At 39.5% G+C, this 19,355-nt stretch overlaps 1 protein-coding gene across 2 annotated transcripts in view; it reads left to right on the forward strand.

Moving 5' to 3' along the window:
• The first annotated feature begins 18,340 nt into the window (after window positions 1-18,340).
• SMYD1 (SET and MYND domain containing 1) overlaps window positions 18,341-19,355 on the forward strand; it is a 42,678-nt gene continuing 41,663 nt past the window's right edge. The window contains exon 1 of one of the 2 annotated variants that reach the window (XM_039331573.1): window positions 18,341-18,551. In XM_039331573.1, coding sequence (XP_039187507.1) covers window positions 18,430-18,551 — 122 coding nt within the window. In that variant the 5' untranslated portion in view covers window positions 18,341-18,429. The remainder of the gene's footprint in view (window positions 18,552-19,355) is intronic. The other variant, XM_039331574.1, reaches the window with a different exon arrangement.

The following is a 19,355-nucleotide window of genomic DNA, read 5'->3' on the forward strand; positions in this document are numbered from 1 at the left end:
GAAAGTCATAGAAAATGATAAAATTAAACTGTTCTGGGACTTCAGAATTCAAACAGACAAGCACCTGCAACATAACATCCCAGATTTAACAATTGTCGATAAGAAAGACAAAAAAGTCTAGATAGTGGACATGGCAGTGCCTGGAGACAGCAGAATAGACGAGAAAAAACTGGACAAGATAACAAAATATAAAGACCTACAAATAGAAATAGAAAGACTGTGACAAAAGCAAGCAAGGGTAGTACCAATAGTCATAAGCGCCTTGGGTGCAATCCCAAAACAACTGGAGCACCACTTGAGCACCATTGGCATTGACAAATTTGCTATTAGTCAATTGCAAAAGGCGGCCTTACTAGGAACTGCTTCCATCCTGCGACGATATCTGTAATACCATCAAACATCCACATCTGCCTATCCCAGGTCCTGGGTAAGAACTCTGAACATCTGGCTGACTGTATAATAATAATAATTGAAAGGGACCTTGGAGGTCATCTAGTCCAACCCCTTGCTCAGGTAGGAAACCCTATACTATTTGAGACAAATGGCTGTCCAGTCTCTTCTTAAAAACTGGAACATTCACAGCTTCTGGAGGCAGGTTGTTCCACTGATTAATTTCTCCTTAGTTCTAGATTGCTTCTCTCTTTGGTTAGTTTCCATCCGTTGCTTCTTGTCCTGCCTTCAGGCGCTTTGGAGAATAGCTTGACTCCCTCTTCTTTATGGTAGCCCCTGAGATATTGGAACACTGCTATCATGTCCCCCCTTGTCTTTCTGTTTGTTAAACTAGACATACCCAATTCAGCAACCGTTCCTAATATGTTTTAGTCTCCAGTCCCCTAATCATCTTTGTTGCTCTTCTCTGTACTCTTTCTAGAGTCTCAACATCTTTTTTACATCGTGATGACCAAAATGGATGCAGTATTCCAAGTGTGGCCTTATCAAGGCATTGTAAAGTGGTATTAATATTTCACGTGATTTTGATTCTGTCCCTCTGTTAATGCAGCCCAGCATTATGTTGGCTTTTTTGGCAGCTGCAACATACTGCTGGCTCATATTTAAGTGATTGTCCACTAGGACTCTGAGGTCCCAATAGTTATTACTATTGAACAAGGTACCCCCTATACTATACCTGTACATTTGGTTTTTCTTGCCTAAATGTAGAACCTTACTTTTTTCACCATTGAATTTCATTTTGTTAGATAGCGCCCAGTGTTCAAGTCTGTCCACATCCTCCTGTATCTTAAGCCTGTCTTCTGGAGTGTTGTCTATTCCTGCCAGCTTGGTGTCGTCTGCAAATTTGATGAGTTCCCCATCTATCCCCTCGTCCAGATCATTGATGAAGATGTTGAAGAGCACTGGGCCCAGAACAGAGCTCTGGGGCACCCCATTATACACTTCCCTCCTTCTAGATGTGGTTCCATTGAGGACCACATGCTGAGTACGGTCGGTCAGCCAACTACGAATCCATCTGGTGGTGATGCTGTCTAACCCACATTTTTCTATCTTATCGAGTAGTAGGTTGTGATCTACTTTATCAAATGCCTTACTGAAGACCAAGTAAATTATATTCACAGCATTCCTCTGATCCACTAATTTTGTCAATTTTGTCAAAGAATGCAATAAGATTTGTCTGGCATGATCTGTTTTTGACAAACCATGTTGGCTTTTAGTAATGACTTTGTTTGCCTCTAGGTGTTCGCTGATTTGTTGTTTGATTATCTTTTCCAGAATCTTCCCAGGTATTGAGGTCAGGCTGATAGGTCTGTAATTTCCTGGATCCATTTTTTTCCTTTTTTGAAGATAGGAACTACATCAGCTCTTTTCCAGTCCTCCAGTAGTTCCCCAATGCTCCAGGATCTTTGAAAGATACAGTTCAGTGGTTCTGAGATCACATCTGCCTATTCCTTGAGAACCTTGGGGTTAATCCATCTGGTGATTTGAACTCGTCTAGACTGGACATTTTCTTGCCTATCTTAACTTGTGTTTGTAATCTGTTTTTTATATTACTTTTTTTGATAGGTTGAACTGTTTTTTCCTTTTGTATAAAGACAGATGCAAAGAATTAAATAGTTCTGCTTTCTCCCTGTTGCTTGTCACCTTCTTGCCATTTCCCCCCACTAATGGACCAATCATTTCTTTAATTTTTTTCTTCTTTTTTACATGTTGAAAGAAGCTTTTTTTGTTATTTTTGACTTTGGTCGCAAACCTTAGTTCATTTTGAGCTTTAGCTTTCCTCACTTCATCTTTACAGGCTCGGACTATTTGCTGATATTCTGCTTTAGTTATGTGCCCCTCTTTCCAGTTTGTATACTTGTCCTTTTTGTCTTACAATTTATCAGAGAGTTCTTTATGTAGCCATGCTAGTTTCTTTTGAGAGCTGTTATTTTTCTTCTTTGTTGGTATTGTGCTAGACTGGGCTTTTATTATCTCACTTTTCAAAATTTCCAAAGCTTCTTGAGTTGTTTTCCCCTTGAGGATTCTCATCCATGGAATCCTTCCCAAGCTCTCTCTAATTTTATTGAAATTAGCTCTCTTAAAGTCCAAGTCTCTAGTTTGACTGTGTTCTGTTGCTTGTGTTTCCATAATGTTGAATTCCAATATTGCATGATCACTTCCCCCCAAGGTTCCTGTGGCTTCAATACCTTCTATCATTTCATCTCTGTTAGTGAGGATTAGATCCAGTATGGCTAATCCCCTAGTTCCCTTCTCTACTTTTTGGGATACAAAATTGTCTGCTAGGTTTGTCAGGAATCTGTTTGATCTTCCACTTGGTGCAGAGTTTGTCTCCCAGTTGATGTCTGGGTAATTAAAGTCCCCCATTACTATTCTGATGTGCTTCCTACATACCTCAGTTAGCTGACTAGCAAAAAGTTCATCTATTTCCTCTTTTTGGTTGGGTGACCTATAGTATACACATATGGCAATGTCATTTCCCTCCCCCCCTTTTATATTGACCCAAATGCATTCAAGACAGTTTTCATAATTGTTGTGCTCTATTTCTGTAGAGATGTAATTATTTCTTATAGAGAGAGCAACTCTACCTCCTCTTTTACTTGGTCTGCTTCTTTTAAATAATTTAAATCCCTCTAGCTGTATGTTCCATTTGTGGGTTTCATCCCACCATGTTTCTGTAATGGCAACAATATCATATCTGCCCTCATTTACTTGAATTTCTAGTTCACCCTGTTTACTGTTCATACTCTGTGCATTAGTGTATAGACATTGGAGTCCTTTATGACTGTGTTTACTTTCTACATAACCTGTGTGGTGCCTGAGTTCCCCTATTAACTTACCTTTTGTTTGATTAGTGCCCTTTATGTGGCACTCGCTATTAAAAGCTTGATTTTGCTTGACAGAAAGGTTGATATTCTTGTCCACTCACACATCTATGTTACATGCACTGCTAACCCTATAATTTTTTTGATTGCCGGGGACAGGGATGTTCTGTATCAATTAACTCACTATCCCTGTTTTTAGTTTAAATATTCCTCCAGAAAAATCTGTGAGTTTATTACCAAGTAATTTAGTCCCTTTCTTTGATGGATGCAAACCATCTCTTTTGTACATTTTTTCATTGGACCAGCTACAGACATTGTGACTAATGTAACCAAAGCCTTCCCCTTTATACCACTCCTGTAGCCACATATTGAACAGCAATCACTGAATGCAGTGAGATTTGAATTAAATTAATTTAACTTTTTTGTTTTGTTTTAGTAATTTCCACTGGCACTGTTTTATTATTGTAGTTATTGTTACAATTCGTTATTTCTGACTGCAGTAAAATCAAATAGTCCTTATTAATATTTATTTTAAAATACATTGTAGGAGAAGAGTCATATTAGTCTACATAGCAAAAAATCAGGAATCTGGCAGTTCCTTTTCCAACTCACATTTTTAAAAATGTGAGTTTCAGTGACTTCATCAGATTTAAAATACAACAATGGTTGATGTTCTGCCACATGGTGGGGCTATATTATCAATTTTTTTAGGCCTTGTGTGAGTTGTCTCCATGAAATCTTGACAACTTTTCCAAATGTATGTAGTAAATGGTAGTTTCCTTAAAGTCATTCATTCATTCACATATTTTATTGGTTTAATAAGCTTTCTTTACTGGGAATCTGATATGAATTTTTTCTTCCATTTCAAGGCAGGTTTACTTTCCAATGCCCTTTTTGGTTGCAATTCTTATAGCAAACCTGATAGGAATTCTTCTGGGGGGCTTTCTTGCATTCAGGGTTGAAACTGGAGTTAGAAATGTCAAATTAATCCACAACAGTGCTAACACCAGGTGGACCTCTTATGGCTTAACCCCATGAAGGGAAGTCCAACATTATACCCAGAAGAAGCCATTAGCAGATATCTGTACTATTGCCAAGAAAACTGAATGGACATGGGGGTAACATTTACATTTAGGAATGGGATTGGAAGACATCTCTTTAACCAGTGGAGAATAACATAGAACTTTTACCAGTATGTCTGGAATGTTAGTGTAATATTTGGACTGGAGAGGCATGTTGAATTTCAGATCTGCTTGCAATGCTGAACTTGCAATCAGTTGCCTCCCAAAGATGCTTTTTCATGAGGCAACTGAACTTTCTAGTTTGTTTTTTTAAGACATTTTGTTTCTTATCCAAGAAGCTTTTTCAACTCTGACTTGAGGGTGGGAAACGGTAGGATTTATACTTTTTGCAGAGAGCTGGTCATTTATATTCTTTTAGAGAGTTGTTGAGGCCACCTGGAGGTTTATTTCTGTCATCAGGGTCACCTGAGTATTGCAAATAGATGTGGAACCTTCTTGGAGCTGCTGAAAGGACTGTGTTGTAGACTGGAGATAGATGATGTCGTATCCCTCCCCCTCTGTTGAGAGAGGGCTGTTTTGACATAGATGGCATCTTTGACCCCTCTTTCAAACCAGCAGTCCTCTCTGTCCAAAATATGGACTTTGCTGTCTTCGAAAGAGTGACCTTTGTCTTTTAAATCCCCACCATCCAGTCAGAGCTGAAGAAGCTTCTTGGATGAGAAGCAAAACATCTTCAAATAAAAACAAGAAAGTCCAGTTGCTTCGTGAAAAAGCATCTTTGGGATAACAATGACTTGGATGACTAAGAATCTCCATAGACAATCAGTTGCCTCATTTGTCAAATTCCTGTCTGTTTTATCCAATGCAATTAATTAAAGAAGTTTATTAAAAATGTAGAGTCAAGCTTAATTACAAAGCATAACATACTGTTTATTGAACTCCAACTGGAAATGGAGAATTTTACTTGTAGTGGATAAAATCTGAGAAGAAACAATTGAAATAAGATGTGATTTAGTTGATTACGTCCCCTCTCTTATATAGTGTAGATCCAAGGCAATGTAGGTTATAGCATATAGCTATCACAGCATGAAATGTTTCCACTTTGAATTGGCAGTATGATGGCAACATATTTAGGGCTCAGATGACACCTTTGTAATAATTTTTGTAAAAATTCAGGACAGTGATGATTTTATTTATTTTCCTTATTTAAAAACTCAGAATAACTTATCAAATATATGTAAAGCACAATAGAAAGAGCCCAAATTTACAGAATCTAATTTCATATAATAAGGGAAGAACAGGATCAAACATTTTATTCCCGAAACAGGAATAAAACTAAAAGCAATAAAATTAAATTGTTTTAAGTTGGAGCTCAACTGAGTGGAAGCAGATTGAACTTCTGTAGGATTGGAATTCCATAAATGAAAGGTACCAAACAAGGCCCTTCTTTGCATTATGATATGATGCATCTCTAGAACAGAGCAATGACAGATACAGGATATATACAAGGGAAATTCGGAAATAAACCTCTGTTTGGTTATCAATGACAGACACTAGCAGATACAGAACTTTAATTATACACCTTAGAAAGCTACAACATTTTATTACTTTTTGACATGATCGCCATTCAAATTGAGGCACTTGTCATAAAGTCTTACCAAGTTTGAAATTCCTTCTGCAAAAAGCACTCCTGACTGAGCATTAATCCACCCTGTAACAGCACCGTGAAGTGCATTGAAGGAGTTTTGGTACCCAACAAACACAGAACTTGTTGTATCCCAAATTTTCTGTCACTATCTTGTACAAAACAGTCTGAGAAATTTGGGGAATGTGTAAAGAAAGTGCAGATATCATGAACCGATGGACTTCATGGACCTTTCTGTCAATTTCCTATATGAGTTCATCGCTGACTACCGATGGGCAGCCACTTCTTGCCTCATTGTGCACATCAGTTCGTCCATCTTTAAACATGCAACACCATTGACGTACGACACCTTCACTCATCACATTTAGTTGGTAAACATTACACAGTTCATGATGAATCGCAGCTGCCAAAAGTTTTTTCACACACAGGAATCATATTACTGCACACACTTCATTTGGAGGGATTTTCTATGGCAGGGTTCATATTCAATTGATCTAGTGGATGAGACAACTGCAACACAACTTTCTCCTTCCACTACTCACTGCCTACTGCACATGGCACCTTAGGGCTGGCATCGCCATCCCTGCCTATTTCTCACACATGCTCAAACGGAGGTATATTTCCGAATTGCCCTGGTACATCCAGGAATGCAGGGTAGGTGGCTTAATCTCAAATTGCTTTAGGCTTAGCAGCCAAACAATGGATATACTTTTTTTTAAAAAAAGTTGAACTATGAAAGATGAAAAGAAATCCTTCACATCTCAATTTTTAAGCGTTGAACTGATCAAATGGAATAATAGTGATAAGTTTTTGCATTTCATCAATAAAGAGCTCATAATGTGTATATATATACTGTACCTGTGCATTTGGTTTTTCTTGCCTAAATATAGAACCTTACTTTTTTCACCATTGAATTTCATTTTGTTAGATAGCGCCCAATGTTCAAGTCTGTCAAGATCCTTCTGTATCTTAAGCCTATCTTCTGGAGTGTTGGCTATTCCTGCCAGTTTGGTGTTGTCTGCAAATTTAATGAGTTCCCCATCTATATCCTCATCCAAATCACTGATGAAGATGTTGAAGAGCACTGGGCCCAGAATAGAGCCCTGGGGCACCCCACTACATACCTCCTTCCATGTAGATGCAGTTCCATTGAGGACCACATGCTGAGTACGGCCGGTCAGCCAGCTACGAATTCATCTGGTGATGATGCTGTCTAACCTACATTTTTCTGTCTTATCAAGTGGTAGGTTATGGTCTACTTTATCTAATGCCTTAATGAATCCAAGTAAATTATATCCTCAGCATTCCTCTGGTCTAATAAATAATGGTTTGTCTCACAGTAAGCCAGATGTTTAGACTGGATTTGGCATTTTTATCCACCTATCGAGTCCTTCCCAATGATCTGGGATAGGCAGATGTTGGTATTTTGAGGTATTAGAGGCATCATCATAGAATGTAAGCTGTTCCTAGTAAAGCTGACTTTTGCAATTGACTGATAGTGAATATGTCAATGCTGATGGTATTCAGGTGTGCTCCAGTTGTTTTGGGTTGTACCCAAGGCGTCTATGACTATTGGTACAACCTTTGCTTTTTTTTGCCATTGTCTTTCTATTTTTATTTGCAGGTGTTTGTATTTTGTTATCTTCTCCAGTTTTTTCTCTTTTATTCTTCTGTTTCCAGATACTGCCTTGTCCACCAGCCTCGTCCAATAAATGTCCTTTTATTGATATTTATTAAGTCTGGAATGTTATATGGAAGGTGCCTGTCTGTTTGTATTCTAAAGTCTCAGAGCACTTTAGCTTCATTTTCTATTACTTTCTCTATTTTATTATCCAACTGGTTCTTGCTTATAGCCAAATGATATTTCTTGCAGATCTTCCAATGTACTATTGTTGCTACTTTGTCATACTGTTGTCAATCAGTGCAATCCTCTTGTAGCAGCTAACCAGATGACTTAGTGTTTCTTCAGCTTCTTTGCAGAAGTGGCATTTGCTATCTGTTGCTGTCTTCTCAATTATGGCTTTGTATGTATTTGTTCTTGGTCTTGTGCAGCCAGAATTAGCCCTCTGTCTCTTTTTCAGCCTTCCTGCTCTTAGCCATTGCCAGGTCTTGTTATTATCTGTTTTCCCTGCTATTTCCTTATGTACTAGCTGTGCAATGCTTTGCCTTCCCATGCCTCTTTTCTGTTCTTCATCTGGTCTTTCTTGTAGGCTAGTCAGGCCTTCCTGAAATACTAGCTTCAGTCAGTGGTGAGATTCAAATACCTGAACAACCGGTTCTATTCTAAATAGTAATAATAATAATAATAATAATAATAATAATAATAATAATAATAATAATAGCCCCCAGTGAGGCACTACCTTGACGTGGTTGTGGGGCTTGTGTACTCTGAGGAAGATGAGAGCTATGCCAGAGGTTCAACCATACTGGACAGGTCTCATCAGAGGAGTCAGACAAAGAGTGTCTCTCCCATAAAAAATATGGTGAGACGTAAATTTCAGAATGCCATACCGGCTCGGACGTCGCCCGGGTTAACAAGGTCCGCACTAGATATTGGAGTTCCTGGATATCTGGTGAAAAATGGGTTACAGGACTCAGGACTGTTGGCTGAGCAACCAGGGCCAGCAGCTGCAGAACTACTGGAAGAAAAGGTGTTTACCCGTCGCAGATACACAGTGATGGAAAACAAAGAAATAATGATCTGTTACTACAGATCAAGTCCAACAAGAAGAGGATATCTAAAACGAATGCACCAGTTCTGGAAAGAACAACATCCAGAATCAGAAATAACAGAACAGAGACTAGCAGATCAACGCCGATTTATAACACGAAACAAAATATTCACAGAAACAGAATTGGACGAACTGCAAAGGTTTACCCAGGGCAAAGAAATCAAAGCCTTACCAGAAGTAATTCAGAATGTAGAGGCTAACCAGGGGGAGTTGGCAGTGAAGGAATCTAGCAGAATATACAACTGTTCTCATTTGGAAACCAGGCACCTCTACCTCAGGAAGAACAAAACCCTCTAACTAAAGAAATAAAAGAATTGAAACAAAGAATAACTGAGCATCTAGAACAGCACAAAAACAACAGAATAAGGCTGCCTGCATTGAAGCTTGTTTCCAAAGAAACAGCTAGCACAAGCATTAAAAGATGCAAATACTGCAATAGCAAGTATAAGCACCAATTCACTGCAAGAAACAAACCAACTAATGTACAGCACAGCTGCAGTTATAACTGAATACCTGGGATGCAAAATCAACAAAGAAAGAAAAACAAACAGTGCACCAGAAAAATGGAAGGTTAGACTAGAAAATAAGATCAGCAAGTTAAGATCACATGCAAGCAAGCTAGAACAGATGAAAGAAAAGAAGCTGAAGAACAAGAAGACCAAAGAATACCTAATCAAGAAATACCACTTAGAAACAAGGAAGATCAAGGAAGCACTGGAAATAATAAAGCAACAAATAACAGCTATAGCCAGGAAAATCAGTAGATATGAAGCTCGAATTGCAAACTATAGGCAGAACCTCCAATTTCAATCCAATCAGAAACGTTTCTACCAATCCATCAATGGAGAAACTGCAAGGAATCAGTCAGTACCTGACAAGGAAGAAACAGTGCAGTTCTGGAAGCAGATATGGGATAACCCAAAGAAATACAACAAGGATGCGGCTTGGTTAAAAGAGGTGGATGCAAATAAAACAGAAGTTGAAATGAAAGAACTAGTAATAACAACAAAAATGGTAGAAAAAAGAGCAAAGAAAATCAAAAATTGGTCAGCACCAGGTGAAGATGAACTGCATGGTTTTGGTTGAAACATCTAACTGTTATACACCCACTCATTGCCAAGCAGTTCAACAATATACTACAAGGAGGAGAAATTGAAAAGTGGCTAACAACTGGGAAAACCTACCTAATAATGAAAAATCCAGCAAAAGGGGCAACACCAGGTAACTACAGGCCAATTACCTGCTTACCAACAACTTTCAAATTACTAACTGGTGTAGTAGCTGATGCAGTGCAACAGCATCTAGTTGAAAACAATCTCTTTCCACCTGAGCAGAAAGGAAACCGCCCCAACAGCAGAGGAACAAAAGATCAACTCCTAATAGACAAAATGATCTTGGAAAACTGCAAGAGAAGGAAGACCAACCTGAATGTGGCATGGATTGACTACAAAAAGGCATTTGACTCTCTGCCACATGATTGGATAATCAAGTGCCTAGAAATAACAGGAGTCAGTAGAAACATCAGAAAATTTGTGCAAAGATCGATGGCACAATGGAAGACACAGTTGCAGATCAATGGTGAGAAGCTGGGAGAGGTTAATATCAAGAGAGGAATATTTCAAGGAGATTCATTATCACCATTACTATTTGTTATTGCACTGTTTCCTCTGTCAACAATACTGAATAACTCAGGACATGGCTATCAAACATCAAAAACATCTGCTAGACTATCCCACCTCCTTTACATGGATGATCTGAAGCTGTATGGAAAAACATCATCTGAAATAGAATCGCTGCTCAACACTGTCCGTATATATAGCCAAGATATTGTAATGGAGTTTGGCTTGGACAAATGTGCCACACTTACTATCAAACAAGGAAAAATAATGAAAACTGAAGGAATCAAGATGCCCCACGAAAATAACATTAAGAGTCTGGATGAGGAAGAGTACTACAAATACTTGGGTATCCTTCAAGCTGACAACATCAAGCACACTGAAGTCAAGAAAAAGATTAGAGGTGAATACATCAAGAGAGTGAAGAAGATCTTAAAATCCAAACTCAATGGAGGAAATACCATAAAGGCAATCAACACCTGGGCAATCCCAGTCATTAGGTACACAGCTGGAATAGTGGACTGGACTCAAGCAGAACTAAAAGCAATGGATAGGCAGACCAGAAAAATAATGACAATGAATCATGCCCTTCATCCACGCAGTGACATTGATAGACTTTATCTACCAAGGCAAATAGGTGGGCGTGGAATGCTACAAGTACATCAGATGGTTGAAGAAGAAAAAATGGCTTTGGAAGAATATCTGAAGAACAATGATGAAGATGCACTGAAATTAGTATATCAGGAAGGCTTACTAACTACTGGAGAGACCAAACTGGCCTACAAGAAAGACCAAATGAAGAACAGAATAGAGGCATGGGAAGACAAAGCACTACATGGCCAATACATGAAAAAAATAGCTGGGAAAGCAGATAATAATAAAACCTGGCAATGGCTAAGAGCAGGAAAATTGAAGAAAGAGACCGAGGGACTAATTCTGGCTGCACAAGACCAAGCCTTAAGGACAAATGCATACAAAGTCAAAATTGAGAAGACAGCAACAGACAGTAAGTGCCGCCTATGCAAAGAAGCTGAAGAAACAGTGGACCACTTGGTAAGCTGTTGCAAGAAGATTGCACAACTGATTACAAGCAGCGGCATGACAAAGTAGCAACAATGGTGCATTGGAAGATCTGCAAAAAATATTATTTGCCTGTAAGCAAAAACTGGTGGGATCATAAAATAGAGAAAGTCATAGAAAATGATAAAATTAAACTGCTCTGGGACTTCAGAATTCAAACAGACAAGCACCTGCAACATAACACCCCAGACTTAACAATTGTCGATAAGAAAGACAAAAAAGTCTGGATAGTGGACGTGGCAGTGCCTGGAGATAGCAGAATAGAAGAGAAAGAACTGGAGAAGATAACAAAATACAAAGACCTACAAATAGAAATAGAAAGACTGTGGCAAAAGCAAGCAAGGGTAGTACCAATAGTCATAGGCTCCTTGGGTGCAATCCCAAAACAACTGGAGCACCACTTGAACACCATTGGCATTGACAAATTCGCTATTAGTCAATTGCAAAAGGCGGCCTTATTAGGAACTGCTTCCATCCTGCGACGATACCTGTAACACCATCAAACATCCACATCTGCCTATCCCAGGTCCTGGGTAAGGACTCGATAGGTAGACAAAATGCCAAATCCAGTCTGAACATCTGGCTGACTGTGCGATGATCCATAATAATAGCAGCACACTGAAGTCAAGAAAAAGATTAGAGGTGAATACATCAAGAGAGTGAAGAAGATCTTAAAGTCCAAACTCAATGGAGGAAATACCATAAGGCAATCAACACCTGGGCAATCCCAGTCATTAGGTACACAGCTGGAATAGTGGACTGGACTCAAGCAGAACTAAAAGCAATGGATAGGCAGACCAGAAAAATAATGACAATGAATCATGCCCTTCATCCACGCAGTGACATTGATAGACTTTATCTACCAAGGCAAATAGGTGGGCGTGGAATGCTACAAGTACATCAGATGGTTGAAGAAGAAAAAATGGCTTTGGAAGAATATCTGAAGAACAATGATGAAGATGCACTGAAATTAGTATATCAGGAAGGCTTACTGACTACTGGAGAGACCAAACTGGCCTACAAGAAAGACCAAATGAAGAACAGAATAGAGGCATGGGAAGACAAAGCACTACATGGCCAATACATGAAAAAAATAGCTGGGAAAGCAGATAATAATAAAACCTGGCAATGGCTAAGAGCAGGAAAATTGAAGAAAGAGACCGAGGGACTAATTCTGGCTGCACAAGACCAAGCCTTAAGGACAAATGCATATAAAGTCAAAATTGAGAAGACAGCAACAGACAGTAAGTGCCGCCTATGCAAAGAAGCTGAAGAAACAGTGGACCACCTGGTAAGCTGTTGCAAGAAGATTGCACAGACTGATTACAAGCAGCGGCATGACAAAGTAGCAACAATGGTGCATTGGAAGATCTGCAAAAAATATCATTTGCCTGTAAGCAAAAACTGGTGGGATCATAAAATAGAGAAAGTCATAGAAAATGATAAAATTAAACTGCTCTGGGACTTCAGAATTCAAACAGACAAGCACCTGCAACATAACACCCCAGACTTAACAATTGTCGATAAGAAAGACAAAAAAGTCTGGATAGTGGATGTGGCAGTGCCTGGAGACAGCAGAATAGACGAGAAAGAACTGGAGAAGATAACAAAATACAAAGACCTACAAATAGAAATAGAAAGACTGTGGCAAAAGCAAGCAAGGGTAGTACCAATAGTCATAGGCTCCTTGGGTGCAATCCCAAAACAACTGGAGCACCACTTGAACACCATTGGCATTGACAAATTCGCTATTAGTCAATTGCAAAAGGCGGCCTTATTAGGAACTGCTTCCATCCTGCGACGATATCTGTAATACCATCAAACATCCACATCTGCCTATCCCAGGTCCTGGGTAAGGACTCGATAGGTAGACAAAATGCCAAATCCAGTCTGAACATCTGCTGACTGTGCGATGATCCATAATAATAGCAGCACACTGAAGTCAAGAAAAAGATTAGAGGTGAATACATCAAGAGAGTGAAGAAGATCTTAAAGTCCAAACTCAATGGAGGAAATACCATAAAGGCAATCAACACCTGGGCAATCCCAGTCATTAGGTACACAGCTGGAATAGTGGACTGGACTCAAGCAGAACTAAAAGCAATGGATAGGCAGACCAGAAAAATAATGACAATGAATCATGCCCTTCATCCACGCAGTGACATTGATAGACTTTATCTACCAAGGCAAATAGGTGGGCGTGGAATGCTACAAGTACATCAGATGGTTGAAGAAGAAAAAATGGCTTTGGAAGAATATCTGAAGAACAATGATGAAGATGCACTGAAATTAGTATATCAGGAAGGCTTACTAACTACTGGAGAGACCAAACTGGCCTACAAGAAAGACCAAATGAAGAACAGAATAGAGGCATGGGAAGACAAAGCACTACATGGCCAATACATTAAAAAAATAGCTGGGAAAGCAGATAATAACAAGACTTGGCAATGGCTAAGAGCAGGAAAATTGAAGAAAGAGACCGAGGGACTAATTCTGGCTGCACAAGACCAAGCCTTAAGGACAAATGCATATAAAGTCAAAATTGAGAAGACAGCAACAGACAGTAAGTGCCGCCTATGCAAAGAAGCTGAAGAAACAGTGGACCACCTGGTAAGCTGTTGCAAGAAAGATTGCACAGACTGACTACAAGCAGCGGCATGACAAAGTAGCAACAATGGTGCATTGGAAGATCTGCAAAAAATATCATTTGCCTGTAAGCAAAAACTGGTGGGATCATAAAATAGAGAAAGTCATAGAAAATGATAAAATTAAACTGCTCTGGGACTTCAGAATTCAAACAGACAAGCACCTGCAACATAACACCCCAGACTTAACAATTGTCGATAAGAAAGACAAAAAAGTCTGGATAGTGGATGTGGCAGTGCCTGGAGATAGCAGAATAGAAGAGAAAGAACTGGAGAAGATAACAAAATACAAAGACCTACAAATAGAAATAAAAAGACTGTGGCAAAAGCAAGCAAGGGTAGTACCAATAGTCATAGGCTCCTTGGGTGCAATCCCAAAACAACTGGAGCACCACTTGAACACCATTGGCATTGACAAATTCGCTATTAGTCAATTGCAAAAGGCGGCCTTATTAGGAACTGCTTCCATCCTGCGACGATACCTGTAATACCATCAAACATCCACATCTGCCTATCCCAGGTCCTGGGTAAGGACTCGATAGGTAGACAAAATGCCAAATCCAGTCTGAACATCTGGCTGACTGTGCGATGATCCATAAGTAGTAGTAGTAGTAGTAGTAGTAGTAGTAGTAGTAGTAGTATAAATAATAGTAGTAGTAATGTTGGAAGGGACCTTGGAGGTCATCTAGTCCAACCCCTGTTCAGGCAGGAACCCTATATCATTTCGGACAAATGGCTGTCCAGTCTCTTCTTAAAAACTTCCAGTGTTGGAGCATTTACCGCTTCTGGAGGCAGGTTGTTCCACTGGTTAATTGTTCTAACTGTCAGGAAGTTTCTCCTTAGTTCTAGGTTGCTTCTCTCCTTGATTAGTTTCCATCCGTTGCTTCTTGTCTTGCCTTCAGGCACCTTGGAGAATAGCTTGACTCCCTCTTCTTAAGTACCAGTTTAGCAGAAAAGGTAGCATGCGCATATATGAAATAAGTAAACAAATATTTTTAGATGCTAAAATAGGCAATTTTTAGCAAGATTGCTTCTTGCTGGACATGTTCCAAATAGCTAGGATAGCCTGGTTGCTGCTGCAATTGTTGCTTTAATTTACCACGGCAAACTAGTGCTGCTACAAGTTATAAGAACAAGGTAAAAGAAGGAAAACTACTACCCCACCTGCTGTTTGAGAAAAGATAGGACAATGTATACCCAATATTTTAGTAGTCAATCAAAAATGGCCTACTAGGCATTCACAGGTATGTTACCAGATTACAACTCTCCATCAGAGCTGTAAACTGGGATCATTAATGTCTGTTTAAACTGGAATTTAAATTCTTAGAAGAACAGACAAAATAAAGATGAGAGTTAGGTTCAGAAACAAAAGAATTCAAAGAGCAGCTATGAAAAAAAGTAGCTAGAGTATAAAGAGTGCAGATTAAACCAGAATGAAAAAAAATAGCTGTGAAAGAAATTTAGCAATGTGTGAGTACACTTAGAATTAAAAGAGCCATGGTGGCACAGTGATTAGAATGCAGTATTTCAGGCTAATTCTGCCCATAACCTGGAATTCGATCCTGATTAGCTCAAGGTTGACTCAGCCTTCCATCCTTCTGAGGTTGGTAAAATGAAGACCCAGATTGTTGGGGGCATTATGCTGATGTTGTAAACTGCTCAGAGAGCGCTGTAAAGCAGGAGTCCCCAACCCACTGGGAACCGGGCTACATGAACCGCAGACAAGCATGCAAATCTTCATGTGTGCATGGGTGGGATTAAGTTGCATGTATGAAACTATCCCCCACCCTTCCACCATCCCCATCACCACTGATCCATGCATCTAGAAAAGTAAAGCACTATAAGTCTAAGTGCTCATGCTAAAAAAAACAACAATACCAAGATGGACTTCTGATTGAATGGAAGAAAGTGCTTTAGTGTGTACCTGGACATATATAAGAAGTGCTGGCACCTCCTTAAAACAAACACATTTCCCAGGTTTATACAGAGACAAGTGTGCAATCCTGACAGAAGATGCAGCTATTTAAAGAATTACTAATAGGTGCTACATAGTCACTCTCTACTAGGAAAAGATGTACCGTGTTTCCCCGAAAGTAAGCCCAGTCTTATATATTTTCCAAAGCAAGTACCAGGTTTTATTTTTGGGGAGTGTCTTACTTTAGGACCACAGCCAGGCCTCCCACATCCCAACACCTGTCGCATCACTGCTTGATTTCTTCTGTGGCTGCTTCCCACCATTTCCCGCTGAATGCCATGTGGCACATTGCACCATTGCTGCTGCTCACGGCAGGACACCACATGGTGTTTCGGGCTGCTTCTACTCCTCACACACTTCAGGTCACTTCTGCTTGCTCATGCAGTGCTTCAGGCTGCTTGTGCTTGCTCCCGTAGCACTTCGGGCTGCGTCCACTGTTCACAGCAGGAGGACACGTGGTGCTTTGGCCCGAAGCACTGTGCGAGCAAGCACAAGCAGCTCAAAGCACTGCACGAGCAAGCAGAAGTGGCCTGAAATGTGTGAGGAGTGAAAACGGCCAGAGGCACTGCGCAAGGAAGCAGAAACGGCCCAAAGAGTGTGAGGAGCGGAAGTGGCCCGAACCATTGCATGTGCAAGCAGAAACAGCCCAAAGTATGCGAGGAGTGGAAGTGGCCCAAAGCACCATGTGGCATCCTGCTGTGAGCAGCGGCAATGGCGCAATGCGCCACATGGCATCTGGCGGCAAGTGGCAGCAAATGGCTGCAGAAGAAGTCAAGCAGCAGCGAGACAGCTGTCAGGGTGTGGTAGTCCTGGCTGTGGTCATCCTACCAGTAAAGTAAATGGGTGCGGCATGTGTGAGGCAGCTTCACCCCCTAGCCCTGTCCTAGCTTGACTTTTTGGGGGTGCTCCTTGCCCCAAAACTAGGTTTAGTTTTGGAGTAGGGCTTATATTTGAACCTGCCCCCAATCAAGCTAGGGCTTACTATTGGGCTGGGTCTTACTTTCGGAAAAACACGGTAGCTGCATTAAGAAAGTTACTAGTAAGTGCTATGTTAGCTCCCCACTCTATGAAGCACCTTTTTTTGAAGCACTACAGTTCCCTACTAATACTTATTGCATCTAGAAATCTGGATACAGTGGATTCTTTCCTGAACCCTAGAAAATTTCACCCCACAATCTGGGAAATGTCTAAATTATTTCCTTTCCTTCAACCACCTGCTAAAAATTCAAAGATAAAAGTCTCCAGTCCTCTCTTGGATGATAAATCCTTTCAAGGGGAGGGAAATTACCTTCTTTATCAGAGATAAAATGGATTAATTTAGAGATTAATTACATACTGTATATGTGCCAATTTAAAAAATGTCTTAAAAAGCTTGCTTTCCTAGAAATGACCACTGCATGAATTAATGACACATTCCAGTTCTTACAATTGCAAAAATGCCCAGTGAAATAATCAAAATAACAGGAATTACAAAAATCAGACTTCTATTAATGATGGATGATTGAAATCATTATTTATTCCCTTCCTCTCTTTATTATTAGGTATAAAATAAATTTACAAAGCAATAAAAGTTACACGTTTCAACAGTAACTTTAATTTCTATTCCCAGGCAATGGAATTCATCTTATAGTGTGATTAAATTTGACTTCCTTTAGTACAGAAGTTCAGCATAAAATGTTACTTTTATTTAGTATAGAATAGTATTATATTTCGTGTAGTTTAGTATTTACCACAACATAAGTAACACTTTTTTTATGTTTTGGCAGGCAAAGCTGTTACTATCATTTTGGAAAGTGAATCCCGCAAGGTCTTCTGGCTTCTTATACTTTACTTTCACACATTTCTCAGATGGGGACCTAATTACATTGTCTGCCAGGGAATATTTTCAGCTCCTGGTTTTAAATTTCAACCTAGTATAGCTCTGATTGAATATGAAATAAATGCATCATTGTTTATTTTTTTTTAAAAGGAGAGCAGATAATATTAAATGTTAATAGACATCGCATACCAGTCATGCCACTTAGCAGATACTCAGCTGTTGATCTCTGACAGGCAGAAGCATCTGGCTTCTAAAAATACTTTCCAGAACACACATTAACTTCCCAATAGGAGACAGTAAACTGAATGTTGTAGCTGTTGTATGACCATTTTTTCCAAGAGTAATAGAATTTTACTCAGGGTTTCATGAAGATAACCCTGACAGTGTGTTGCCAACCTTCCTTTTCTCTCTGCAAAGGCATTCGATGAACTTAAAAATAAGGCTTTCCTGTTCCCTACGGAGGAAGGGTATTATTTGGGAGGTCCTAAGACTGCCCATTTATAGGATTGGTTCTCTGAAAGTTGGGAAGTCTTTAAAGAGCAGGAGTGACACAAAATCTGAGTCATTTTGGAACCTTCCTGTGTGAAAAGCTTAGATGTCCTGATATAGAAAAAGGAGGCATGGAAACAGTTGAAGTCTTCAATTCAGAAGGCAAAGGCAGGGGGCTGAAAGCAACAAAAGAATTTTGGGCTGGAGATGTAATTTTTGCAGAGCGAGCCTATTCTGCAGTGGTATTTGACAGGTAAGCAGGGAAAACTGCTGTGTGCATTGTTAGGAAGCAAGTGGGAAGTGAAAAGAGAGAGATGGTACGAGAGAGATATTATTCATCATGTCGTAATCAGGGAGAAAGTTAGGACTCCTTGTCCAACTCACAGATGAGACAATAGGAGTAGCTGAGGAAGAGACTTCTCAGACAGTTAGTTTTCTGGAACAATGGTGAGACAAGAGATTCCTCTTTTCATCTCTGACTTGGAAGCTGTAGTGTACCTTTAGAAAATCACTGCTTGTCAGGCTCAGATAACCTCTCCCTACAACCATGCAATGTCAGCATAATATGCTCAGGGTATATGCAGAAGAACATTTAACACCTTATTGGTACTATATGAGTACATATATCAACAATCAACTGAGATTGTGCAGTCTGATGTATCCAGAAGCTCTTACTGGCAGTTTCATTGATAATAGCTATTACTCAGATATTATTAATACAAAATGATGAGAATAAGATTCATAAAATATTTTCCCTATTGGCTTCCCCCCAGATCCCTTCTTCTCTACAGTTTAAAAAAGATGCTTTAAATTCCTGTCCTTTTAAAAAAAATCAGAATATGAAGTTAGATTTGCATAAGATCTCAAGTAGATTCTCCAAGAATTACTGGATGATTGTCACTTCTTAATTTATCATGAATGCAAAGACAATGTGGGTGGAAAGTGCCTTAGTTGTAGGACTGTACCTTGGTGGGTCCCCCTGTTTTATAATCCATAGGTGATTATGGATATATGAAATAGGGAAGCCTGTTTAGCTAGATTACTTTGTTCACAGATT

Source organism: Crotalus tigris, unplaced genomic scaffold, assembly GCF_016545835.1.
Source record: "Crotalus tigris isolate CLP2741 ecotype Arizona unplaced genomic scaffold, ASM1654583v1 scf7180000024437.13266115, whole genome shotgun sequence".
NCBI lineage: Eukaryota > Metazoa > Chordata > Lepidosauria > Squamata > Viperidae > Crotalus > Crotalus tigris.